The 27696-nt window shown below is 46.3% G+C and overlaps 1 protein-coding gene across 3 annotated transcripts in view; it reads right to left on the reverse strand.

The window, feature by feature from the left end:
* The window catches only part of IDE (insulin degrading enzyme), a 754741-nt gene that overhangs the window by 482767 nt on the left and 244278 nt on the right, over positions 1–27696 (reverse strand). For all 3 annotated transcript variants that reach the window (XM_069239810.1, XM_069239807.1, XM_069239808.1), the window contains one exon: positions 5169–5261. In XM_069239810.1, the coding sequence (XP_069095911.1) occupies positions 5169–5261 (93 nt within the window). The remainder of the gene's footprint in view (positions 1–5168; positions 5262–27696) is intronic.

Here is a 27696-nt window from a genome sequence, read left to right on the forward strand (position 1 = left end):
CAATCAATCATGGATTTGTAAAGCGCGGGGGGAGGTGGGGTGCTGAGGCAGGGGGGCGGTGGGGTGCTGCTGATCAGTCGAAGAGCCAGGTCTTGAGGTCTTTCCAGAACTAGGTCAGGGTAGGGGACTGCCAGAGGTGGATGGGGAGGGTGTTCCAGGTCTTGGTGGTGATGTGGGAGAAGGATCTTTGTCTGGCTATGGTTTTCCAGATGCGGAAGACGTTGGTGAGCGCCTGGTCGGCGGAGAGGAGTTGCAGGCCTGTGGCTGAGGTAGGCTGGTCTGGCATTGTGTAGGGCCTTGTAGGCGTGTGTCAGGAGCTTGAAGGTGATTCTCTTGTCGATTGGCAGCCAGAGTAGGTCTCTCAGAAGGGCAAAGGTGTGGCTGTGTGGTGAGGCGTTCTTGATGAGATGGGCGGAGGTGTTCTAGATGAGTTGTAGTCTTTTCTGGGTCTTGGTGGTGGTTCCGGCGTAGAGTGCATTGCCTTAGTCGAGGCAGCTGCTGACGAGGGTCTGGGTAACTGTTCTTCTGGCTTCGGTAAGGATCCATTTGTTGATTTTTCAAAGCACGTGCAGGGTGTGGAAGCAGCCAGACGAGACGGCGCTCACCTGTCGGTCCCTTGAGAGCGATGAGTCTAAGATGATGCAGAGGTTGTGGGCGTGGTTGGTGGGGGCGTTTGAGGCGGTGGGGCACCAGGAATCATTCCAGGCGGAGGGTGTGGAGCAGACGAGGAGGACTTCTGTTTTGTCCGAGTTCAGTTTGAGGCAACTGTTTCATCCAGGCGGCGATTGCTTTCATTCCTTAGTGGAAATCTTGGAGGTGGTCGGGTTGTTGGTGAGGGAGACTGTTAGTTGGGTGTCGCTGGCGTAGGAGGCAATGTTGAGCGCGTGGCTTCTGTTGATGGCAGCCAGTGGGGTCATGTAGAGGTTGAAGAGGGTGGGACTCCGCAAGGATACTTGGGGGATGCCGCAGCTGATCTTGGTGGCTTCTGAGAGAAAGGTGTGAGTTGGACCTTCTGTGTTTTGCCGGTGAGTAACGAGTAAAGCCATTGCAGTGCGGAGTCTTGAATGCCGGCATTGTGGAGATGGGTGCGTAGCATGTTGTGTGAGACTATGTCAAAGGCGTCAGAAAGGTCCAGGAGGATGATGGCGACTGTCTTGCCTCAGTAGAGGAGGGTGCGGATGTTGCTGTGGCGTCAAGGAGGATGGTCTTGGTGCTATGGTTGCTTCTGAATCCTGACTGAGAGGGGTCCAGGGTGTTGTTGGCTTCGAGGAAGGCGGAGAGTTGTTTGTTGACTGCCTTCTCAATGACTTTGGCTGGAAAGGGGAGCAGGGAGATGGGCTGGTAGTTCTTGAGGTCTGTCGGGTCGGCGGTGGGTTTCATCATTAGAGGGTTGATCTCGGCGTGTTTCCAACTCTCTAGGAAGGTGGTGGTTTCGAAGGAGCGATTGATGGTAAGCCAGAGTTTGGGTGCGTTGATGTCGCTGGCTTTGTTGAAGATGTGGGAGGGCAGGGGTCGGTGGGTGCTCCTGAGTGGCTGGGTGCCATGAGGTTACGTGTCACTGTCGGTGATGTTGTTCCAGCGGAGAAGGGCGGGGAGGCGTGGTGAGGCTTCAGTCGACGGGCTGGTGGTGAGAGTAGTGGGGCGCCCTGGGTGGTGAAGCTGTTGCAAATGTCTGCGATCTTGCAGTGGAAGTAGATGGCGAGGTTTTCGCAGAGTTCTTGCGACAGGGGATGTGGGTGGGGTTGGACTTGGGGTTGGTGAACTCTTTGATGACTGTGAAAATTTCCTTGCTGTTGTGGGCGTTTTTATTGATGCGGTGTGCGATGAGGTTCCAGAGTTCGATTGCGTGCCTGTGGATGGAACGAGTGTTGATCAGGATACATCTCAGGCTGTGATCTGCTTTGTGGGTCCTCGGGGGTGGGCTTGAGTGACAGAGGCTGGTGAATTTGCAGTGGCGACAGGTGAAGGGTGCCTTGGTGTTACTTGGAGATGCCTGCTAACAGTTGCTGTTGTGTCCTGAGTTGAGTGCGGTGAGTGCTGCTGGCGTGTAGCGATGGTGGGTGAGAGGTCCAGGGGTCCTGGCACTGGTCGCAGTCGGGCGCACACAGGCTTGCCTTTGGCGCGCCAGTGTCTCGCCACCATTAAGTAAGGAGGGTGGGGGGTGGGGGGGTGTACAGCTGTGAGGTGGGAGCGGGAAATGGCGTGAAAAAAGGGGGCGGGCAGCAGCGGCGGGGAGAAAGAGAGGAAGGGGCAGAGCTGCAGGGGCAACAGCGGCAGGGAGAGTGAGAGAGAGGAGAGAGAGAGAGACATGTGAGAATGAGAAGAGGAGGAAAGCACAGAAAGCGAAAGGCACAGAAACAGCACCCTAAAAGAAAAAGGAGGAGAAATGGTAAAGAGGCAAAGAAAGAGGAAAGTGCAGAAAGCCAAAGGCACAAAAACAGCAAACTAAGAAAACAAAAGGAGGAGAAAAGAGAAAAGAGGCAGAGGGTAACCTAGCAGAAGAGCAGAGCTCTCCCACTAGGGACCGGGGATGAGGTGCAGGCAGAAGCCTGCGGGTGAAGGAGGGCCTCGAACTTCTGACCAAGGTCAGAGTTCAAGACAGGACTGGCTTCCACTTACTGTATGCGGAGGCAGAGCACTTCAGTGACCACGTCAGTGAGGTTGCTCTTTCTACCGCACAGCGATCGCCATGAAGTAGGGAAGGGGGGGAGGAGAGGACAGCTGGGAAGCAGGAGCAGGAAACAACACAAAAAAAGGGGGGCAGGCCACAGGGGCAGGGAGAGTGAGAGAGAGGAGAGAGATGTGAGAATGAGAGGAGTGAGGAGGAAAGCACAGAAAGCAAAAGGCACAGAAACACCACATTAAAAGAAAAAGGAGGAGAAAAGAGAAAGAGGCAAAGAAAGAGCAAAGTTCAGAAAGCAAAAGGTACAAAAACATCACACTAACAGAAAAAGAAGCAGAAAAGAGAAAAGACACAGAGGGTAGCCCAGCAGAAGAACAGAGCTCTCCCTCTAGGCATCAGGGATGAGGAGCAGGCAGAAGCCTGTGGGTGGAGGAGGGCCTCGAACTTCTGACCGAGGTCAGAGCTCAAGACAGGACGGGCTTCCACTTACTGGTGTAGCTATGCAGAGGCAGAGCAGTTCACTGACCAGGTCAGTGAGGTGTGTGAGTGCTGTGTAACTACAGTGGTATTGCATGAGCTTGGCATGTCTCCTAGATAAGCCTTGGCTGCTCATCCATAGCTATCTCTAGAGAGCCTGGTTTCTAGACACGGCCTACACTACACTTATAGGGGATACCTAAACCTGGTATAAGATATAAGTACCTTAAATACCCACCACACACCAGGCCAGCTTCCTACACACTCTTCTCACTTCAATGAGATGCTAAGCTTGAAGGAGAGGGCAGATTCTTGTCAGCATAGATAACTGAAGTTGTGAAGTTTTGACCAACAAATATATCTGTGGAAAGATCAACATTTCTCAGTTAAAGTGAATTCCTTGAATATTTCATTTTTGTTGGATGGTAGGTAAAAGGGTGAGTTGGGTTTGAGGTAGGGTAGTTATTGAAAATTAGTATTTATGCTTTGTTCCCCTCAGATGCAAAGGAAGATATTCCTCATCCAGGAAAAAATGGGTTCCAAGCAAACAGATATTGCCTAGATCAGACTTTATAGTAAAAAACGATGTGGGAATTATTAGCACATATCTGGAACTAAAGTTGGTAGGTGTTGACTAGCTGAGTGGAGGGTGCAAAATCAGAGACAGTGACGCAGCCTGGAGAACTTCAAATAAGCTGGTTTTCTAATAGAAAATGAAGAGCCTACCCCCGCTTGTTGTTTTGTGTTTGATAGGAATGTGCTTATCTAATGAAAGAAGTTCCTGGCAATTAATGGTAAAGCCCATTTGTCTGGAATTTAGGACTTAGCGACTTTACCAATGCCAATTGGTGATACTGTTTAACACTAACAAGAGTATAGGAAGCAGGCAGGAGAAAAAAAAAAAAGAAAGAAAAAAGATGTGATGATGCAACAGCGACGTAATTTTTTAGGTATGGGTGTACATGATGTCATGTGTGCCGCATGTGTAACTAAACACGCACACGCCAACCAACCATATGGTGTTAAGGGTGTCATGTTAACCGGCCCGAGATTAATCTGTTACAAAACAAAACGGAAATAAAAGTTGCATTTTTAAAGCATTTATTTAAAAGACAGTGATAGCGCATGGTAGTGGAGGAGCAGGTGGAGGAAAAAATAAGGAGGGGGCCGACGAACCAATGTGGAGTGGACGGAGAGGGAAAAAGCAGGGAAAGGATAAGCAGAACACCAGAACACCAGGAGGAGCAAAACAGAAGTCCATTGGGAGAAGTAGACAAGAGAGAAAGCAACACAGTGTGAGGGGTAGGGAGTCAGTCAGTAGGAATACCACATGCAAGAGCTTGCAATAGGAGGGAGAAAGCAAAAAAGTGTGAGGGCAGATATTTGGAGGGGAAAGAACAGGCAAGGGAGAAAGCTAAAAGGCACATACACTCTTTTTAGTGTGTTAAACAAAAAAGAAAAATATACTTCCCTAATAGTGAGTAGTGGTAAAATACAAGTCAGATGAGCTAAAGAATAGTATAAAGAGGCTCCAGGGAATGTTCAAAGGCAAGATGGAAAAGGAAAGCCATCCTATAAAAAAGCAAGCAAACGACGGCAACAACAAAGTTAACCAATCATAAGCAAGGGGTATGTGGTAAGCTCACGCTAAATTGCTGGTAAGCCCAAAATAGCTTTTTTCTAATTAGAGAGCTTGTACTGGTAGATGAGACCTAAATAAGAATTCCAGGTGGTGAGCACAGGGATAAATAAGCTTGCTTAATTTATTATTAAGTTGGTAGACTGGAGGTATCGAGAGCAGACTCGTTTAGGCTTCCTACAAATGACATGTGCATATCAAAAAAGATCATCAGGGCATGCTTTCTTCTGGATTTAGGATAAGAAAATAACCTGTTGAGAGTGACAGGACTTCTACTAAGCCTGTGTGCTTTAGCTCTTATTACAACTTTAAAAAAAACAACTTTATAAAACAAAGCTTTAGTGACTATAATCTTAGGTAAGCAGTACTATACAATACATAGGAATCAAATACTTTATCTTGTTGTGTGTAATACTGTAATGCACTTACAAAGTCCTTCCTCGGTCAGGTCCACATTTATAATGAAAAACATAAAACCTTTGCCACCTTCCTTCTGTCCTCCAACAAGAGTATTTACCCAACCTATAATATGGAAATAAACAATCATGTTATTTCAAATGCTTTTGAAATATGTTTCTGCCTTAATAAAGTGTTAAACATTGAGGGATTACTTAACGGGTAAATTTGGTAGAAAAGTAAAAAGTCTCACAGGTGTTTGTTGGACACCCCAGGGAAAACACAGGTAACGCTTTACCGTCACTTCCTATTATTCCTCCTCACCCTTTGCTTGTCTAACTCCACCGCACCCCACCCCTCTTAAGACCTGCACATTCACCATTTCAAATCATTATCCTACCTTCACTTACACAACTATCTCAACTTTTCTTGTCCATCTAAAAGATAATGAAAATGTCACTTACCCAGTGTACATCTGTTCGTGGCATCAGTCGCAGTAGATTCGCATGTTCTGCAATAGCTCGCCATCTGGTGTTGGGCCGGAGTGTTACAAGTTGTTTTTCTTTGAAGAAGTCTTTCGAGTCACGGGACCGAGTGACTCCTCCTTTTGTCTCCATTGCGCATGGGCGTCGACTCCATCCTCGATTGTTTTTCCCCGCAGAGGGTGAGGTAGGAGTTGAATTGTAGTAATAGTGCCCATGCAATGGAGTGACTAAGTATGCACTTATTTAAGGTTGAGATGATACATATATAAATAATTGAAGGTAACTTCCAAACTGCTACAGGCTCCCGGGGAGGCGGGTGGGCACATGCAAATCTACTGCGACTGATGCCACGAACAGATGTACACTGGGTAAGTGACATTTTCAGTTCGATGGCATCTGTCGCTGTAGATACGCATGTTCTGCAATAGACTAGTAAGCAGTTATTTCCCCAAAAGCGGTGGATCAGCCTGTAGGAGTGGAAGTAGTCTGAAATAATGTCCTTAATACAGCTTGACCTACTGTGGCTTGTTGTGCGGATAACACGTCTACACAGTAGTGCTTGGTGAATGTGTGAGGCGTAGACCATGTGGCTGCCTTACATATTTCTTGCATTGGGATGTTTCCTAGAAAGGCCATGGTAGCACCTTTCTTTCTGGTTGAGTGTGCCCTTGGTGTAATGGGCAGCTGTCGTTTAGCTTTAAGGTAGCAGATTTGGATGCATTTAACTATCCATCTGGCTATACCTTGTTTTGAATTTGGGTTTCCTGCATGAGGTTTTTGAAATGCAATAAAGAGTTGTTTAGTCTTTCTGATGTTCTTTGTTCTGTCAATGTAATACATTAATGCTCTTTTGACATCTAATGTATGTAGTGCCCTTTCAGCTACGGTATCTGGCTGTGGAAAGAACACCGGAAGTTCCACTGTTTGATTTAGATGGAACGGTGAAATAACCTTTGGCAAAAATTTAGGATTGGTCCTTAGGACGACTTTATTTTTGTGTAGTTGTATAAAAGGTTCCTGTATAGTAAACGCCTGAATCTCGCTTACTCTTCTCAGGGAAGTAATGGCGATGAGAAATGCCACCTTCCAGGTTAGGAACTGTATGTCGCAGGAGTGCATGGGTTCAAAAGGTGGACCCATAAGTCTAGTTAGGACAACATTTAGGTTCCATGAAGGAACAGGTAGTGTTCTTGGTGGTATAATTCTCCTAAGGCCCTCCATGAATGCTTTAATGACTGGTATTTTATATAGGGAAGTTGAATAGGTAGTCTGCAGGTATGCAGATATTGCTGCAAGGTGAATCTTAATGGAAGAGAAAGCTAGGTTAGATTTTTGTAAGTGAAGCAAGTAACCCACTACATGTTCTGGAGTTGTGTGTAATGGTTGTATTTGATTAATATGGCAGTAGCAAACAAACCTCTTCCATTTACTTGCATAGCAGTGCCTGGTGGATGGCCTTCTTGCTTGTTTTATGACTTCCATACATTCTTGGGTAAGTTGTAAGTGCCCGAATTCTAGGATTTCAGGAGCCAGATTGCTAGATTCAGCGATGCTGGATCTGGGTGTCTGATCCTTTGGTTGTGCTGTGTCAACAGATCTGGCCTGTTGGGCAATTTGATGCAGGGTACCACTGATAGGTCTAGCAGCGTTGTGTACCAGGGTTGCCTTGCCCAAGTTGGTGCTATCAATATGAGTTTGAGTTTGCTTTGACTGAGTTTGTTTACCAGGTAAGGAAGGAGAGGGAGAGGAGGAAAAGCGTAAGCAAATATCCCTGACCAGTTCATCCATAGGGCATTGCCTTGGGATTGTTTGTGTGGGTATCTGGATGCGAAGTTTTGGCATTTTGCGTTCTCCCTTGTCGCAAACAAGTCTATCTGAGGTGTTCCCCAGAGTTTGAAATAAGTGTTCAGTATTTGGGGGTGAATTTCCCATTCGTGGACCTGTTGGTGATCTCGAGAGAGATTGTCTGCGAGTTGATTTTGTATCCCTGGTATAAACTGTGCAATTAGGCGAATTTGGTTGTGAATTGCCCAATGCCAAATTTTTTGTGCTAACATGCTTAACTGCGTGGAGTGCGTCCCTCCCTGCTTGTTTAGATAATACATTGTTGTCATGTTGTCTGTTTTGACGAGAATGTATTTGTGAACTATTATTGGTTGGAAAGCTTTTAGTGCTTGAAAAACTGCAAGAAGTTCTAGGTGATTGATATGCAGTTTTGTTTGATGTACGTTCCATTGTCCTTGTATGCTGTGTTGATCGAGGTGTGCTCCCCACCCTGTCATGGAAGCATCTGTTGTTATTACGTATTGTGGCACTGGGTCTTGGAAAGGCCGCCCCTTGTTTAAATTTATGTTGTTCCACCACAGAAGCGAGAGGTAAGTTTGGCGGTCTATTAACACCAGATCTAGAAGGTGACCCTGTGCTTGAGACCACTGTGATGCTAGGCATTGTTGTAAGGGCCTCATGTGCAGTCTTGCGTTTGGGACAATGGCTATGCATGATGACATCATGCCTAGGAGTTGTAATACCATCTTTGCTTGTATCTTTTGTGTTGGATACATGCGTTGTATGATGGTGTTGAAATTTTGAATTCTTTGTGGACTTGGAGTGGCTACTCCTTTTGATGTGTCTATTATGGCTCCCAGGTATTGTTGTACCTTGCGTGGCCGAATTTTGGATTTTGTGAAATTGACGGTGAACCCTAGTTTGAAGAGGGTTTGTATGATATGATTTGTGTGATTTGAGCACTCTATTAACGAATGGGCCTTGATTAGCCAGTCGTCTAGATATGGGAACACATGTATTTGCTGCCTTCTGATGTGTGCAGCGACTACCGCTAGACATTTGGTAAAGACTCTTGGTGCGGTTGTTAATCCGAAAGGCAGTACCTTGAATTGGTAATGTATTCCTTTGAATACAAACCTTAGGTATTTCCTGTGCGATGGGTGAATTGGTATATGGAAATAAGCATCCTTGAGGTCTAAAGTTGCCATGTAGTCGTGCAGCTTTAGCAATGGCAATACTTCTTGTAGTGTGACCATGTGGAAGTGGTCTGATTTGATGAAAGTGTTGACTACTCTGAGGTCTAGGATTGGTCTCAGTGTTTTGTCCTTCTTTGGTATCAGAAAGTACAGTGAGTAAACTCCTGTGTTTATTTGTGTGTCTGGCACTAATTCGATTGCATTCTTTTGCAATAGTGCCTGCACTTCTATCTCTAGGAGATTGGAATGGTGTGTTGTTAAATTTTGTGCTTTTGGTGGTATGTTTGGAGGGAACTGTAGAAATTCTATGCAGTAACCATGTTGGATAATTGCTAGAACCCAAGTGTCTGTAGTGATTTTCTCCCATGCTCTGTAATAATGACCTATTCGTCCCCCCACTGGTGTTGTGTGGAGGGGGTGAGTGACATGTGAGTCACTGTTTAGTAGTAGGGGTTTTGGGGCTTTGGAATCTTCCTCTATTTCTAGGGAATTGCCCTCCTCTATATTGTCCCCGAAAACCTCCTCTATACTGTCCTTGGTAACTGGACGGTGTGGCTTGTGAGGTGCTGGCTTGTGTGCTTTGACCCCGAAACCCCCCTCGAAAGGGCGTTTTACGGAATGAGCTGTAATTCCCTCTGCTCTGCGGGGAGTAGAGTGCGCCCATGGCTTTGGCAGTGTCCGTATCTTTTTTGAGTTTCTCAATCGCTGTGTCCACTTCTGGACCGAACAGTTCTTTTTCATTAAAAGGCATATTGAGAACTGCTTGTTGAATCTCTGGTTTAAATCCAGACGTTCGGAGCCATGCATGCCTTCTGATAGTTACAGATGTATTAATTGTCCGTGCAGCTGTATCTGCAGCGTCCATGGAGGAGCGGATCTGGTTGTTGGAGATGGCCTGTCCCTCCTCAACCACTTGTTTTGCCCTATTTTGGAAGTCTTTGGGCAGATGTTCAATGAGATGTTGCATCTCGTCCCAGTGGGCTCTGTCATAGCGCGCAAGTAGTGCCTGGGAGTTCGCGATGCGCCACTGGTTTGCAGCTTGTGCTGCGACTCTTTTACCAGCTGCATCAAACTTGCGGCTTTCTTTATCTGGGGGTGGTGCATCTCCAGATGTGTGAGAGTTGGCCCTTTTCCTAGCTGCTCCTACAACAACAGAGTCTGGTGGCAGCTGTGTTGTGATGAAAGCCGGGTCTGTAGGAGGCGGCTTATACTTTTTTTCCACCCTTGGTGTGATTGCCCTACTTTTGACCGGGTCCTTAAATATGTCTTTTGCGTGCCGGAGCATACCAGGGAGCATAGGCAGGCTTTGGTAGGAGCTGTGGGTGGAGGAGAGTGTGTTGAACAAGAAATCATCCTCGACCTGTTCTGAGTGGAGCCTTACGTTGTGAAATTGTGCTGCTCTAGCCACCACCTGAGAGTACGCGGTGCTGTCTTCTGGTGGAGATGGTTTTGTAGGGTATGCCTCTGGGCTGTTATCTGACACTGGGGCGTCGTATAGGTCCCATGCGTCCTGGTCTTGGTCACCCTGGCTCATGGTGGTGTGAGCTGGGGAGTGTGATGGCGTTTGTGCTGGTGAAACGTTAATCACGGGCGGAGGAGAGGGTGGTGGTGTAACTCTTTTCACCACTTTTGGTTGTGGTGCTTGTTCCGTCTGGAACTCCAACCTTCTCTTTCTCCTAATGGGGGGAAGGGTGCTTATTTTTCCTGTCCCCTGCTGAATGAAGATACGCTTTTGCGTATGGTCCGCATCAGTTGCTTGTAGCTCTTCCTCAAACCTATGCTTCTGCATTTGGGAGGTTAGCGAGTGCTCTTCTGTATAAGAGCCTGAAGCTGGGTCGCTTGCAGTTTGTTTCGGCGTCGAAACTTTGTCTGCGTGTTTTTTCGGCTCCGAGGTGACTTTTTTCCTTTTCGGGGCCGAAACCTCTCGGCGTCGATCTGTTTCGGTGCCGCTGTCTCGGCGTCGAGCCGTGTCCACACCGGCATCTCGGTGTCGAGGCTTGTCTCCAGCACTTTCTCGGTCCTGAGAAGGCTGCGTGCCGGTGTCTCGACCGGAGTCGGACGATCTCGGCACTGTTTGGGCCTTTTTCGGTGCCGACGGTCGGTCACCGATTTTATGGGTTGAGCCATGGCCTGGTGGCAGTGGCGTCCCCTGGGCCTTGTAAATGTTTCTTTGTGTGGTTTTCGACGTCTTACTCACGGTTTGTGTATCGTCGAATCCTTCGGAGTCTGAGTCTTGGATCGAGAAGGTACCTTCCTCTTCCTGTTCCTCGAACTCCCGTCGGGCTGTCGGTGCGGACGCCATTTGAAGTCTTCTGGCTCGACGGTCTCGGAGTGTTTTTCGGGACCGGAACGCACGACAGGCCTCGCAGGTGTCTTCGCTGTGCTCAGGTGACAGGCACAGGTTGCAGACCAAGTGTTGGTCTGTGTAGGGGTATTTATTGTGGCATTTGGGGCAGAAACGGAACGGGGTCCGTTCCATCGGCGTTCTTCAGCACGCGGTCGGGCCGACCAGGCCCCGACGGAGGATCGAAAAATTACCCCGAAGGGCACCGGAGCTCTTCGATCTTCGATGCGGTGTTGAATGTAAGTATGCCGATCCCGAACGCAACAATACCGACGAAAATCTTCCGAAATTAACTATTTTTTCTGTTCCGAAACTCGGAGCGACAGGAACACGTCCGAACCCGATGGCGGAAAAAAAACAATCGAGGATGGAGTCGACGCCCATGCGCAATGGAGACAAAAGGAGGAGTCACTCGGTCCCGTGACTCGAAAGACTTCTTCAAAGAAAAACAACTTGTAACACTCCGGCCCAACACCAGATGGCGAGCTATTGCAGAACATGCGTATCTACAGCGACAGATGCCATCGAACATGTAGTTATCTCAAACATGCAGGGAATTTTATTTGACTGCAGTATTTGTATTTTAGTGAAGATTGCTTACCACACAAAAACGTTTTGTTGAGTCATAATTAAGGTGGGTTGTTGGACGCTCAGGCATTTTTCCCTACAATTTAATATACTATAATTCAGTTGATGGCATGCCGAGTTTCATCCATTGTTTGGCCATTATAGGCTTGGCCATCAGTGAATTTGCATCTAATAAGCAAGATACTTACCTGCTGTAAAGCTCTTTCTGGCGGATACTCTATCTAATCACAGATCTGCACCTTTAAAATATCTGCCAGGTACAGACTGGATCCAGAAAGCTTTCACAACAGTACTCCAGTGATCCAGCAGGTGGTGCCCTGTAGCTCTGCAGTGACTACATGCCGCCCCAGAACCGATGGATTGAAGCCCAATATAAGCACGACCACTGTGTACTGACATCAGTTTCTTTCTTGACTCTATCCATGACCTCTGATGTGGTGCACAAAACAAATCAGAAGTACCAGTGTGCAGATATCTAAGTCGGGACCTTTTCAGAGGGAAAGAGGGAATTCTACATAACAAGGAGGAGGCAGTGAGGAATATGTAGTTAAATAGGATATCCCCCAGAAGAACACTTTACTTAACTTTAGTAACGCTGTATCTGGTTTAGACTATCTAGCCACAGATTCCTTACTTTAGAATATTCCCCGGGCATCGTCGGGATCCGGAAAATCTTGAACAATATCTCTGCACACTGGCAGGTGGCATCAACTGGCTTTGCATTGTAGACATCATTTGTGGTGTCTATATAAGTCCCACACCAGTGCGCTGATATCAGTTTCTTTTTGTCACATTTCTGCAGCAGAAGCACAGAGCCACGTTAAGAAGTCGGTGGACCAGTGTGTAAACCTACAGGGACTTTCTAGACAGAATAAAAAACATTAGCAGAATTGCGGATGATGAGAGGGTTGGTAGCGAATCTGTGGCTAGATAAGAGTCTCTACCAGATAAGGCATGTAACTTGTTCATCTGACAGGGACTTGTAGCCACATATTCCTTACCTGAGAATAGATACCCAAGAAATACCTCCCTGGTGGAGGGTCTGCAAGCAGGCTTGGTTGTGGAGGATCAAACGGGCAAAGTACCGGTCATGACAGACTTGACTGTCAAGGCAGTAGTGCTTAATAAATATGTGTAGAGACGCCTATGCAGCAGACTGATAGATATCCAGAACGGAGACTTCGTGAGCTAACAATAGTGGTCGCAGCCCTTGCTGTAGTGGAATAAGCCCGCAATCTTTCGGGGGTTGCCTAGCAGATTTTAATCCAGAAAACAGCCCACTTGGAAATGGTATGTTTCTGCACAGCCTTCCCTTTTCTGTGTTCCAGTGAGCCCAACGAAGAGTTGACCGCCTCCCTGATGTTTTTGGTATGATAAATGGAGAACAACAAGTCTTTTTTTGGGTCCAGGCAATAGAGTCTCCCCTCATCTTTGGAAGGGTGGGGTACAGACAAAAAAGGCGGCAGTGTGCTATTCTGGCTAATGTGGAAAGGAGTTATCACCTTTGGCAGGAAAGAGGCTTAGGTGATTTATGGACGGTGCACAGATAACACCTGAATCTCTCTAACCCTCCTGGCTGATGTTATGGCCATTAAGGAGTTTAGATAGTCAAGAGACACAGAAAGCAACTATACATAGGCTAGAATGGCAAGCACAGCAAAAACGTTAAAAAAGCAAACAGACCCTATGGGATCATAAAGAAGGTTTTAGTGAGAAATATAGACTGAAGTCCTCTCATGAAATGAGCCACAACTGCTGACTTGAACAGGGAGGGCTAATCTGGCAACCATAATAAAGGCATATGTATTCAAGTGTAAATTCCCTGGGATGGCGAGCAGGCGGCCCTCGTAAAGCTGCATGCCGCTTCCCTAGTCCCGTAGTCAAACTTCCCCCACCCAAAGCCGCCAGCAAACGAGGAATGGAATAAACACATAACAGAGCTCCGAGCGCAAAATCGCTAGAGAAGGGCATTCTTCTAGTCATCTAAAAATTCATAAAAGGAATATAAGAAGCCGAAGAGTGCGGGTAACCCCTGTGATTCTGCCGATACAGTTGGACATTTCTTTTTGCTGGCCTCTTCTGGCATGTTTTGGCGGAGGCGCAACACTGCTGAAGACAATGTTCCCTCCCCTGACACTGGCGCACTGGTATGATTAGTGGTACCTGGATGGACCTGCTTGCGGCTGTATTCCCTGCCACAAAAAGAGACCGCAATCAGTAAGTAGAACGTGGGGGGACAATTGCAGCACTGGTTGGGGTGAGAGCACCTAGGGCCATCGATACATTTCACCTGTGGTGGTACGGCTGTGACTGGGATTATGCCAGTAAAATCTCTGAGAGGAGGTACCAAGACTAGAACGGCAACCCCTAGTGGGAAGCGCACTCAGTTGTTGAGCAGTGGCCAGAGAGACTAATACTAGCAGACTAACCAAGGAACACATGGCAGAAAAGATGGTGTAAAGGTCATTGGTAAATTGCCCGGGCTGGAGATGGTATCCTAGACCCTGCGGGGACGAGACTCCCTCTCCCAGGTTCTATATGCTAAGGATAAGCACTGTGGCCCTATGCTTGTGCGAGTAAGCATTAAAGATGGAGTGATGCAGCTGTCAGCTGGAAGCGCAGGGAACAGTGCGGAAGTGAAATGTATAAGTAAAGAGTCCATGTTAAGCTCTGGGAAGAATAGAGAGTGATGAAACCCCCCATGCAACTTATTGTGAAAGTCAGAGTTTACCAGCAAACGCTAGGGGTGCAAATCAAATTGATATATCCTCTAGCACCAAGCCTACAGAGTTCTTCCTGCTCTTCCATAAAGTGAATGCCCCAGGAAGTGCCTGCAGCAGGGGAGGGTCATTCTCCTTTATGCTGTAGATGGAGGTGATACAGAGGGAGATGTATAGAGGGAATATGAGTAATTTGACTCCACTGTACGGGAGCCCTTGGGAGAGTGCATTTGTAGGAGGTACACACCTCAGACATTTTTACTTTTCTATGCAAGTGCCGAAGGAGTGAACTTTATGCACTTAACGTTACTTGGAGTCAGCGCACTGCACTTTTGCTCAAAGAGCACTTTACCTTCTGATGAGAATGGGTGAGTACAATGAAAATAATGTCTTTTTAAATATAGGCGTATATCTGCATAAAGCACAGTGCACTTTGTAGTCAAACGTGGGCTCTGCAGGCAAGTGTAGACCGCTTCACTGGCAGTCAGTCTTGGCATTCTAGAAATGTAAGTTGCCCCCACGTAAAGATATAACATTGTGATATAAGGGCACAGTCAGATGTGTTGCAAATATCCACCAATAATGCCACTGGCCTAAACAATGTGCAGGGCGATCAAAGACTGGATATTAAGTCAATCTGCGGATATTGTTTTACTCCAGGAGACCATCCAGGGAAAGGGGAGCCCTACAAATTTCAAAAATTGGTTTGGATACGTATGCTTATCAAATGCTGAGGCGGCCCATAGGGGAGTGGCCATATTTATGAATAAATTCCTGAAATACCACAAACTTGTCTCAGACAGATAGGGAGTAAAGGTGGGCCCTGATAATGGAATCAAGAATAATGCCCGAGTTACAGTTGCCACAATTTATGTCTCAATAGTGGATGGATGAGCACCGATGTTGGATCTCCTCCAAGCGATCCAGGGTAAATTAATTTTTGCCGGAGGCTGTAACCTACTGCTCAACCCAACACTAGATTCATCCTCAAGAACTTGCAAGGAGAATAAACCCTTATTTGATTATATGAAAATCCTGAAGCTGGTGGATGAATGGAGAGTCAAATATCCACTGAGGTGCAAATTTACCTGTGTTCCTGAATGCTTGAAGTCAGTAGCTAGGCTGGATTATTTTCCTGCACTGTCAGGGTGTGCTCGTAAGGGATTATATGCTTATACCAACAGGCTTGTCACACCACTCCCTAGTTATTGTATCAGGTATAGGGATGCAGCCAGATAAATTAAGCTGCTAAGTGGACTTTTAGCAGGTTCAATCTAGAGGATGAGGATTGGGCCAAAGAGATTGCAACAGAGATCAATTACTACTTCACGGTTAATCATCGAAAAGCCAGTCTATAAACAATATGGGATGCCTTTTTAGCGACCATACGGTCTGTATAAGCTTGAAAAGTATAGCGGAAAGGAAGAGCTTAGCAATAAGGAGGGTTGAGTTAGAGCACAGCCTAAAGAAAGATAATGTAGAAGCATGGTGTCAAAATACCATTGGTAACCACAAGAGCTTCAGAAAGCAAAGCAATTGCTACAGGAGTACTACTACAAGAAAGCCCACCCTGCCAATAGTGCCTACCAATAAAAAAATCTATGAAGATAGTGAAGACAAGGGGAGGTTTGTGGCCTGGCAGATCAGAGAAAATAGGGCTCAGAATACAACATCACTTTACATTGAGGAGACTAAGACTTGGATCAATGATCCAGGTCAGAAGGAGGCTGAGTTTTTGGAACTCTACAAACAGATTTATAGCACCACATTTGAGATTTATGCTGAACATTTTAGACATTTCGTGGGAAAGCTTCCTGTCCCAAGGATTACATCAACACAAGAACACAAGCACAGGTTTGATGGCAGTATTTACTATGAAGGAAGTGGTGGAGGTCATTCAGTAGGAAGGCTTGTGGGGAAGATGGTCTGCCAGCTGAATTTTATAAAAAAGTATCTCTTTAGCACCTAAAATAACACAACTTGCAAACCACAAAATGGAGGGGGGTAATATCCCTCCATCTTTTTACCTGGTCATAGTGGTGAGCTTAAAAAATAAAATAAAAAAAAAGACAAGAGTAGTTGGCACTCCCATATCAGTTTAGGTTCATCTCAGAAGGGCAGCTGTCAAACACTCTAAAAACTCTGGTTGAGGTATTTGACTATTTTTTATTTTTTATCACAAACGTTATTGCATTTTGGTAAAGTACCTGGTGGTAGTAAAGACATAAAATTAATATAACATGCTCCTGTTTCAATACAATCTCCCAATATCTTCCTCCTCCCCCCCAAACAAATACCAGCAGGTGCAGCTCACCAGCGTCTAGTGTTTATGTTTGTGGCTATACATGCGCCCCCGTCACAGAGTAGCCATGGGTCGGAAGAGTTACACTGTTGCCAATAATAGATAGACTTGGTTGTGGAATTGGTGTAGGAAGACATTTTCTGTGTAGGTGGCATGCGCACAGTGACAAGTATCTAGGTGTGTACATAAACATTCTCCCCCGAATGGCCCTTACATCTCTCTAAATACGTATCCCATTCTAGGAAGATGGGTGCTTGCACAGCACCCCCGTATTCTTCTCTTCACAATGCCTCACTCTACGCCATGCCCCACTCAACCACCTCCTTCATCCAGTGTACTGTTTGTGGAGGAGATGGGGACTTCCAAGGCCTCGTATTAGAGCGTTTGGCCAGCAGTAAGGCCAGGTCTGTGTGGACACCTTGGCTTTCTGTGGGTCGGGGATATAGGCCAAGTACGCAGGCGTCCGGCATTTGCCAGTAGGAGTGCCCTGTCAGATCTGTAAGGGATTGTGCTATTTCTAACCACTAGGCAATGCCACAGCATATGTAAAAGATCAGTATCTGTTCCGCAACAACATCTTGCTTCAGTGTCCAGAAACATTTTATTTATTCTGTCTGGGGTGAGATATGCTCTATGAAATATGGAGAATTGAATAAACTTAAATCTAGAATTTCTAGACACAACCTTGAGGTCTGTAAGAAGAAATTTCCTCTCATTATAAGTGAATTCACGGCCCAGGTCTGTATCCCATTTAGCGCGAAGTGTGTTTAGAGATGTCCCCAAATGTGTCTGCATGCCATGGTACAGCCACGGAATGAAATGACTGCCGTTGCCCATGATGTGCAGTGCCAGTAATAATTAAAGTGTGTTAGGTTCTGTTCCAGAGAGCCAGAATGGGCACAATGGGACAGAGTGCCGTCCATAACATGAAGTAGGCGGCGTACATTTAAAGAAGTGTCACACTTTGGTACAAAACTGCTTTGGTCCATATGAAGTAGTTGTGGCAGATGAGGGAGCAAACGCCATGCTAAGATTTTACTCAGTATTTATACTCAGAATTATAAAAGGACAGGGGCCTGCAGAAGGACAACTCTAGAGGTGGTTTGCCCTACTTTAACAAAGATGTGACTATGGCCTGTCACATAGTAGGGGGTAGGCAGCCCATCTGCAGTGATTCTAAGTTTACTTTTTCAAGCTGTGGAGCCAATCAGCCCACGTATGCAGAATAAATCTAAATCGGGAGCCCAAGGGAGTCTGGAGTTTTATTGGGGGCCATCTCTTTAAATGCTCCCCTAATCTCTCCTGCTGTGATTTTATCTCCTAGTACTTCTCAAGATGGTGTCGATATTCTAGGCAAGCCTATTCTACACAAATGGAAGGAAAGTGTTTCGGCAGCTTGGGGGGCAGGAGCAGCGTAAATGTCCATATAGAACTTATGAAAAGTTGTGTTATTGTCTAACTGCATGGAGACTATGCCTTGAATTAGAAAGTATATGGCGAGTATTGGGGTTGGGAATTGGGTGGGGTGTATAAGCTGAGCCCATAAAGTAACTGACTTGTCAGCTTCTGTGTGTGTCCTTTGTAAGTTCTAAAGTCAATTGTTCTTAATAGTTCTAGACTTTCCACGTGTTCTATTCTTGCATCCTGCAGTGATGTGGAGTCTGCTTCATTCCTGGCCACTGCTTGCTCTATTTGGGTCATTTTGTGTTCCACTCTCTTAAGTGCATTGAGTGCTTTGTGTCGTGCTCCCACCAATGTACTTTTGGAGGCGCCTTGAATCACTACTTTAAAGGCCTCCCATTCTCTGAGCAGCAACGAGACCATCCTCCTATTTTCTGCAAGTCACTGTCAATAGTTTTAGCAAGTGATTCTCTAAAGAGAGCTTCTTCCAGGTGATGCAGTCTCCAGGTGGGTATGGGTGTTAGTATTTTTCCCCACCGTGGTGTCATCTCTAAGGGGTTATGGTCAGAGAATGTTTTCACAAGGTAAGTAGTGTGCATTATGTTGGACTGAAGCTGTGGGGAGCAAAGTAATCTGTCAATGCGTGTGTGGAGCATGTGCAGGTAGGACTCAAAGGAATATTCCTGTAGTCCCATATTACAGGCTTGCCATGGGTCCACGAGTGACCATCCCAATATCCAATGCTGTAGGGCCGCAGCTTGGTGTACCGCCGCAGCATCGGGCAGTGAGGGGTGAGAGCTATCTAATGAGATATGCAACACTGTATTAAAGTCTCCTCCCAAAACCCATGGGTATTGTACCCAATTTGCAAGTATAGTCGTTAAATGTGCCCAGTATCTCTCCTGCTCTGTGTTAAGTGCATACAAACATCCAAGTATTGAGGGCGCACCATCCAGAGTGCCCTTGACGAGGACATATCTGCCCTGAGTGTCTATTCATGTCTCTTGTGCTGTAAAAGGAATTCCATCCCGAAGCCAAATAGCAACAGCACGGGCATAGGCACAATAAGATGTGTGAAAGAGTTGTCCTCTCTACTTCCTTCGCGGTTTTTGTGCCTCAGTCGCCTAGAGGTGCGCTTCTTGCAAATAAACTATCTGTACGCGTCTTCTAGGTACTTGGACCAGTTTTCTATGCCGTTTATGTATTGTACCATGCCCTCTCACATTCCAAGTAAAAATATTATATGAGGCTGTAAAAGTTGCCATTGTGTGTCGAGTAATGTCCGTGTGGTGGGATACTCCCTGATCCCAGCCCTTTGAGCGTGCTGCATAGTACTGGTTTCTGCAACTTGCATAACATCTCGATTCTCTGTCCAATGCTGCTGTCATTTGACCAAACTGTATACTTAACTTCAACATTATGTACAACAAGCAACCTGTGCCTACGCACTTGTGGGGGTCGAAACTCAACAGCTTTGATAATATAATTTCCCTCAGATGGAGTTATAAGTGAAAAGCAGCAGGGGGCTCCCCGGGCTCGGGCCCCGGAGCAAATAAAGTAATGCGGTCATGCCCATAAAACTGTCACCGTGTGATAAATGTGAGACATTAGATATTGCAGATGACAGCATTCGTGTCTCAGCGGGTATTTCCCAATAATGTGGTAGTGCTATACACATACTATTGTTCACCGGCTCCAGCTAGCCTTGGAAAGATAGCCCCAACTTGCCCGTTCGTATGGTCTGGCCAAACGTAAAATCAGAGTTCGTCAACTGTTTCGGGTGTGACAGAGAGGACTAGGGCCATGCTACCAGCTGACTCAAACTCGGATTCACAGTCACGTGACGAGCTAGAACGAATTAGATCAGTATTATTTCAGAGTTGGGAGGCCGGTCTGAATGCTTCCAGTTGTCCCAATAGTACTTGCTGCAGAGATGGCGTTACTCCCAGGTTGCGTTTGGGCTGACAGCCGGGCGACAACGAGGTTATCTCCTCTGCTGTTTGGGGTGATCCTGTGTCTTGTGCTCCGATCTGCCAAGGACCTAGAAATTTTGGTCTAGCCTATTCATGCGTGTCTGGGGAATTAAGGCAGAGGGCACGTTTGTCCTGCAGGACCCCAAGTTTCACTGGGGGAAGCAGGGCACTGATGATAAGCTGGCTAGTCTCAGGTTTGGCTTTATTTCTTGGACTGAGGTGTGTTGACGTTGTATTAGCACTGTGTAATCAGGAAACAGTGAGATCTTCACATTGTTCAGTACTATTAAAAATTTATCACGGACTGCTTTAAGAAGTAAGTCACAATCTTTATAGTTCAAGATTTTGGCCACCAGTGTCTGGGAGGTGTTCCCGTGATGTTTTTTATTTTATTGGGAACACGGTGGGCCCCCTCAACCACAAATATATCTGAGAGGCCTTCCTGTGCCACTGTGGTCATAAGCCAATTTTAAATGTATTGTGCCCTCTGTTTTCCCTGACACCTATAATTCGGATGTTATTTCTGTGCGCGCTGTCTTCCGCGTCACCTTTATCTGTACGCTCTTGACGAAGTTCAACTTGATGCGTTAGTTTGACAATCTGTGCAGCTTGGTCCTCTTTAGCGGGTCCCAGGATAGAGATTGTGGCTTCATTAGACTTGACTCTTTCTGCCAGTTCATGGTGTTCGTCGTTGAGCAGTGATATATCTGTGGTATTCTATCACAGCCTCGGTTCAATGGCAAGTCGGGAATCTCTTATTTCCTGAAGGATAAGGTGGAGCTTGTCCAGGGGTGGTGTGTGGCATGTGGGAAGAATGCAGGATTTCAGGATATGGGTCGAAGAGCACTCTTAAAGCAGACTGCAAGAGCGTGCATGACCATTACGGGTCCTGGTTTTGATTTGATTCTCCCCATCGCGGCAGCAGTCCGGGTAGGTATTAGATTATTTTAAACAAAAAGAGAGCCCAGCACATGTATTTTCATTAGATGCTGAGAAGGCTTTTGGCATGGTCAACTGTAAGAGCCTGTTTTTTTTATCCTCGAAAAGTTTAGGTGCTCCACTGCTTTTATTCAGGTGATTTCGAAAATGTATGAGGGAGCTACAGCACGGATAATTATAAAGCATGACAAAATCGGTACTTGCAAAATAAAGTGGGACACAAGACAGGGGTGTCCGCTTTTACCCATCCTGTTAGCAATTTTTATTGAAACTCTGGCGATACCCACCAGAAACGAGAAGTGCCTATGGGTGGGATGGCAAAAATATAGCTGGATGCAGATGATGTTGCTCTGTTCTTAAAAACAGATATAGCCACCAACACACAGTGTTTGATATTTTTCGTCCATTTCAGTCTATGGGTGGGTATAAAATCAACAGGCTTGAAACTGAAATTTTTTAATGTAATTGTGGAGGTCGAGACCCTACCACAAGAATTTTGCGATCTAGTGAATACAAGGCACAAGGGATAGTTGAGCATTTATACCATGGAGGAGGTGGCTGATCTATTACCTCTTATTAAGAAAATAAAGGCTCTATTCTCAAGGTGGACAGGACTGCCAATTTCTATGAAGGGGCAGGTTGCGCTACTTCGCATGTCCATATTTCCTCTATTAAATTTTTAAGTTGCTGAAGGAAATTGGAGAGCTATTCCCCACTTTTCTTTGGGCTAGCAAAACATGCTGTGTAACACTTAGTACTTTACAAAGGTAAGTAACAGAAGGTGGCCTAGCATTGCAGAATTCAAAGGAATATTATTTTGCTAAGTTTGCACATTCCTCTTTTAGATTTTTGCTTCTCCCAAGTTTGGAAAAATCAACTGGTGGTGTCTTTTGCGATTTGACTGCACAGGAATATAACATTAAGGACTTTTTGCATCTGACAAGAGCACCAAAAAAGTTGGTTACAAACAGACAATGGCTTTTTAGACACACAGAACAGTTCTTCAAATATTTTAGCATACCTGCTATTAATAGCTCCACTCACCTTACAGATATTTCTGTAGAAACACAGATCTAGGTCAACAAGGGTATCCATCCATGAATGGCAATCGAATGGTTATCAAAAGATTGGGGATTTCTTTTTTTTTGAGCAGAGGTCTGGAAAGAGTGGCCAGACATAGAACCTGAAATCAAGCACGGGAAGACGCCCCTCTGCTGCTGTATCCATATCAGATAATTTTGCCAAGAGTTATACCTGATTAAAATTAGAGCCAGTTCAGCACTGGAGAAGAACTGATGAAATCTAATAATTATAGGGCTGTCACACACTGGATTGGCTGTATTTCGGAAGTATCAACAAGGGAATTTGTTTAATAAAGCTAAACAAAAATGGCTACTTCAGGGGGAGTATCAATCGCAGCAAATGCTTGGAACACGATAAACAGATTTAATTTCTCTGTGTTAAGAGATGCAAACCTCTGTCAGATGCACTGCTACACAAAGTGACTCCTATATAGAATGTCTGAATTTATACACAGAATTAACCCCCAGGTACAAGCTAAATGCTTCAGTTGTCTTAAGGAGGGCAAACGGAGCTGGCAACATATGTGATTGTCAAAAAAAATTGCAGGATCCTGGGCCTCTTTCAACGAATACTGTGTCCGCACGCTCTAGATTGACTTTGCACAGGACACTCAATCCATCACACTGGGGATCTCTGCAAATCATAGACTGCATGTTTTACATAAAAAGCTATTTTTGGTCACACTGACAGCCAGATCCCTAATTCTTTGAAACAAAAATTCTGAGTTCCACCAATGTAGGAAGCTGGCTCTCTATAAGGTGCACTACAATAAAGTAAACCGTGCCGAGAGCCCAGTCGATCCCGAATGGTTAGCAGAGGCAGAAATAGATAGGACAAATGCTCTATTTGTGGTAGTGGTGGCGAGCAATTAGGCTATACAAGGGGTGATATTAAGCATTTGCTTTACCCACAGAGGCAATAAATGAGGCACACACTCAAAGAATAAATCCAAGACCAAATAAGAAAAAGAACATGTGATTTTATATATGCGTGGCACCAAAGAACTTAATTATAAGGTAAGCAGTTTTTAAATTAAAAATACTTAGCTGTTTCAAAAACTGACAGTGCAATTTTCAGATTCTTCAAAGTTAACCTATGGGAGGAAAATAAGAATTCAGTTTTGCTGGTAAGTATTCGACTTACAAATCCAGTCTTCGGGGTCTTCGGTAAACACTAGATAAGAGTGCACACACAGGCAAAAAAGAAAAGCAGGATCCTGGGCCTCTTTCAATGAATACTGTGCCCACACGCTCAAGATTGACTTTGCACAGGATACTCAATCCATCACACTGGTTCGGGTAGGTGCAGGGGTCGAATTCCAGTTTGGGAGACCAATGTTAACGAATGAAAACTGGGGGTGAATAAAGATGCGCTGCTCACAGGCGAATACAGCAGTGTTAGGGGTCAATCTCCTGGGGTTGAGGTAATTACAACAGGGGCCACAAGGCAGCACCAAACTTACACCCTCAGCGGCACAGGGGCAACCGGGTGCAGAGTGCCAACACAGAGTCGGGTGCCCAATGTTAACCAATGGAGACTGGGGGTGACCAAAGATGAGCTGTTCACAGGAGAGTAAAGCAGTGTCAGGGACTGATCTCATGCGGTAGAGGCAAGCACAGGTGACGGGATGGTTGGTGGTGGGCATAAAGCAGCACCAAACTTATACCCTCAGCAGCACAGGGGCAGCCGGCTGCAGAGTGCCAACACAGAGTTGGGTACCCAATGCAAATAAAAAGAGGAGGTCAGTTTTGGAAAAAAGGCTGCAGGCTCGAGCCTGGAGGTTGAATGAAGAAAACTCACAGCTGCCCACGTAAGTTCTGATGTTGAAGGACTCAGGGATGCAATCGGCCCAGCTCCCCAAGGTTCAGGGGCTCCGGGTGCAAGGATTACCTTTGACGTCGTAAAACAGCCTTCTGGGCAGTCACAGTCAGGGGGAGTTTCCAGATTGTCTTTGTCGAAGGCAGACAGCCCTCTCAGGGCTTTGGAGGTCCCTGGGCTGCAGGACGGGTCGTCTTGTGATACAGAATCAGTGAGGGCTGCAGACAGGCCAGTAGGGCTGAGGCCAAGTCAGTTGGTGTCTGCTGTCTTCTCTGCTGGTGCGACACTGTAGTGTCTGATTCTTCATAGGTCGTCTGGAGTGTGAGATCTAGGGTACCGTGGTGCCACCTAAATACTTAAATTAGGGGGTTACAAAGATACCAGGTGGTACTCACCTTTAGGGTGACTACACACTTCTTATGACCACTTCCTTTTGGAAGTGGGCATAGCCCTAACAAGATGGAGGAATTTAAAAATGAGTGTCCACATCAGCTCACCCACCTTAGGGGTGGGACTGACATTAGGTGGGCACTCCTAAATTAACTAATTTTCCCGCCAGTCCTGCCCCCAAAACCGGGTTCAGGAACATGGGGTCACCCTTCTCTACCATTTGGACAGGTCTGGGTCGCATTTCAAAGGTGGCAAGGGTTTTGAAGCTGCCCTCCCTGGAAAGTCCACCTGGACAAGGTGTTATCATTTCTGCTCAGAGAGAGCCTTTGTTCTGAGCTCTCAAGAGCACTGGCTCTCACCTCAGGGGGAAAGAACACTGTTTAAGGTGGCTGCACTGGTTTGCAACAGTCAGTGACCACCCTACGAGTTGGAATGTTTTCAGGGGCACTTCTAAGGTCCCCTCTGTGTGCATGCATTAATAAATCAATCACTGGGTTCAGTGAGGGTTTATTAATGCAAGATGTTTGATACCAAACATCCCTATCTTCAGTGGAGCCATCATGTAGCTGGGGAACTGGTAATGACCAGAGACCAGCACATGTAATTAAAATGGCTTCACTGGTCATTTGCTATGTTGAGAATCAACTAAGACATAAAAGGAGCATGGCTGCTCATGCAGCTGTGCCAACACATGTATTAAATGCACCCTGCCTTAGGGCTGGAAGGCCTGCCAGCGGGGAGTGACCTACAAATATTGCAGGCAGTGTTAAAGGACATGGCACACAGGCTGTGGGCAAAGTCTTGTTTTTATTTTGTCTCTGCACCAAGACATGCAGCCTGCAATGGCAGCACTGTGTGCATTTGGTGAGTGGGTCCTTGAGGGTGGCACAGTCTTGTGCTGCAGCCTTCAGTGGCCTTATTTAGTGCCTCAGGCCCTAGGTACCAAGGGTACAACTTACTAGGGACTTACAGTAGCAACTACAGGCTTTTCAAACTGGAAAAACAACTGTGCAGTTTTGGGAGAAAGATCTGGCAATGGGGACCTGTTTAGCTGGTATCTAGTGCACTTTCAGTTAAAGTTTCACCAGAAACCAGGCAAAAAGCCGGGGTAACAAGGTCAGAAAAGGCACTTTCTTACACAGATGTCGTCACCCCCCCCCCCCAAACTTCGCACACTGGCCGTCGAATATAGATAAGGGTTTAGAACGTTGCTATGCTTTTAGATCGGGATTATATAAGAAATTCAAGAAGCTATAGGCAGAGCTACGATATGTGGTGTTTTGTGCATGACTGTAAACAGGGATCCTGTACTAGGGACAGGGGGTGTTCGAATGGTTCAGCTATGGTAGTTACCCATTTAATCAATGTACTTTCTATCTGTTCACTATGGCCCTGTGATGTATTCATGTGAACTCTGAATAAAAAGTTTTTTTTTGTTTTTTTAAATAAAGACAGTATGGCCAAAAGACAACCTTTAACTGTGCCCAAAGCAAAGCCTTGCCAGGCTAATGAAGAAACAAACAAGAATACCTTGAGCAAAGGTGCAGAAATAGGATCAACATGTTTGGCAGTGCACCAAGCCACAAACTTGTCCCAACGGCAAGCGTATACAGTCTTAGTTGAAGGACGCCTGGCTGCCAGAATGCCTATGTAGACTAAAGGAGGTCAAACACTGTCCGATACCACTGCTCAATCTCTGTGCATGACAGCGGAGTGTGCACAGATTCGGGTGTAGGACCTTGCCCTGTTGCTGCAACAGGAGATCCTCCCCAAGAGACAGTCTGATCGGAGGACGGATGGTCATGCTCAGGAGTTTGGGATAACATACTCTCTGTGCCCAACCTTGAGCTACAAGAACGACTTGGGCCTGGCCTTTCTTGATCTTCTTGAGAACGCTAGGCAGAAGAGGTATTGGTGAGAAGGCATACAGGAGACCTAAATTCCACTTGAGACAAAGTACGTCTCAGAGAGAGAACTGCCTTGGAAATTCCGGCACGCTAAAGTGCAGGCATCACTTCTTCAGTGGTGGCAAACAGATCTAACCAAGGTTCTCCTCAGTTGCAGGAGAGGCCTTCTACTACCTCCAGATGGAGAGCCCATTCCGGATCCGTGAGGCATCAAAGGCCAAGTTCATCCGCCATGGCGTTCAGTGAGCCTTCCAGTGTTGTATGACAAGGAATATGTCCTGACATTCAACGTTATGACATAGGGTCCACGACCTCATGCCACCCTGCTAGTTGCAATACCACACAGCAGTGATGTAGTCCGTCAACACCTGAACAAGCCTTCCCTTGATGGAAGGAATAAAGTATTTTAGTGCCAAGTGAATCATTCAGAACTCCAGCAGGAAGCTAAGACTCTGCTGGAGACCTCTCAGATCGTTACTTCTTCTGGGTGCTTCCCCAACCATGAGAGCGATGCATACACCAAGAGCTGTATGTGATGAAGGGAGAGGGGTCTGTGTTGTCCCAACTATGGGTCATCAGCCACCACTGCAGATCTTTAGCAGTTCCCTCTAATTTCAGGACCAGGTAGAAGAGATTCCCTTGATGATGTGCCACTGATATTTCAGGTCTCACTGTAGAGCCAACATATGCCAGCTGGCATGTGTTAGAAGGAGGAGGCCATGACACCCAGGAGCCTCTGAGTCAATCTCACTGAAATCCATGATACTGGCTGAAATATCACTAGCCCCAGTATCCTGGACTCATCATTCTAGAGGATGGGCCCATAACTGCACTATGTTCAGAATGGCTCAGATGAAAGGAAGTGCCTGAGAGGAAGTCAGGTGTGATCTTGCCAATTGATAGTGAACCCCAGCTATTGCAGGTAGTCCGCTCTAGTCTGGAGGTGTGTGACAAATGCTTGGGGAGAGCCTGCCTCCAGCAGCCAGTTATAGAGGTGGTGAAAGACTGGAACCCATGCCCTCCACAAATGGGGTGCAACCATCATCTTTTGTCAACACCCAAAAGGAGCTGGTAAAGCCAAAGGGGAGCACAGCAAACAAAGTGCACTTGGCCCACTATGAATCACAGGTAACGTCTTTGGTGATGCAAATCGTGTTTGGGAAAATAGGCGTTCTGCAAGTCCAACACTACTATCCAGTCCCCAGGGTCAAGGACAGACAGGACCTGAGACAATGTGAGCACTTAATGTTCTCTTTTTTCAGGACATAATTGAGGACATAATTGAGAGACTGCAGGTCTAGTGTAGGGCGGAGGCATCCATTCTTTTTCGGCATCAGAAGTAGCAAGAATAGCAACCACAAACTACTTTTGATGTTGGCATATTCTCAATGGGTCCCTTAGCCAAAAGAGCCTGCTCTTCCTGATGCAACATGGAGAGATAGTCTTTCGTCAGACGGTCTGAGGATGGTGGCATGGGCAACACGGTTTCAGTGAATGGGAGGGACATTCAGGTAGGTGATGCTTGATCCTGCCACCAACTGGTTTCCCGTGATCGTGAGATGGCATATTAAAGGGGTATGGAGGATACAGCTGCCATGGGGCTGCTGGTGGTCTGGGCAGAACTCTGGCC

This window comes from Pleurodeles waltl, chromosome 6, assembly GCF_031143425.1.
Source record: "Pleurodeles waltl isolate 20211129_DDA chromosome 6, aPleWal1.hap1.20221129, whole genome shotgun sequence".
NCBI classification, from domain to species: domain Eukaryota; kingdom Metazoa; phylum Chordata; class Amphibia; order Caudata; family Salamandridae; genus Pleurodeles; species Pleurodeles waltl.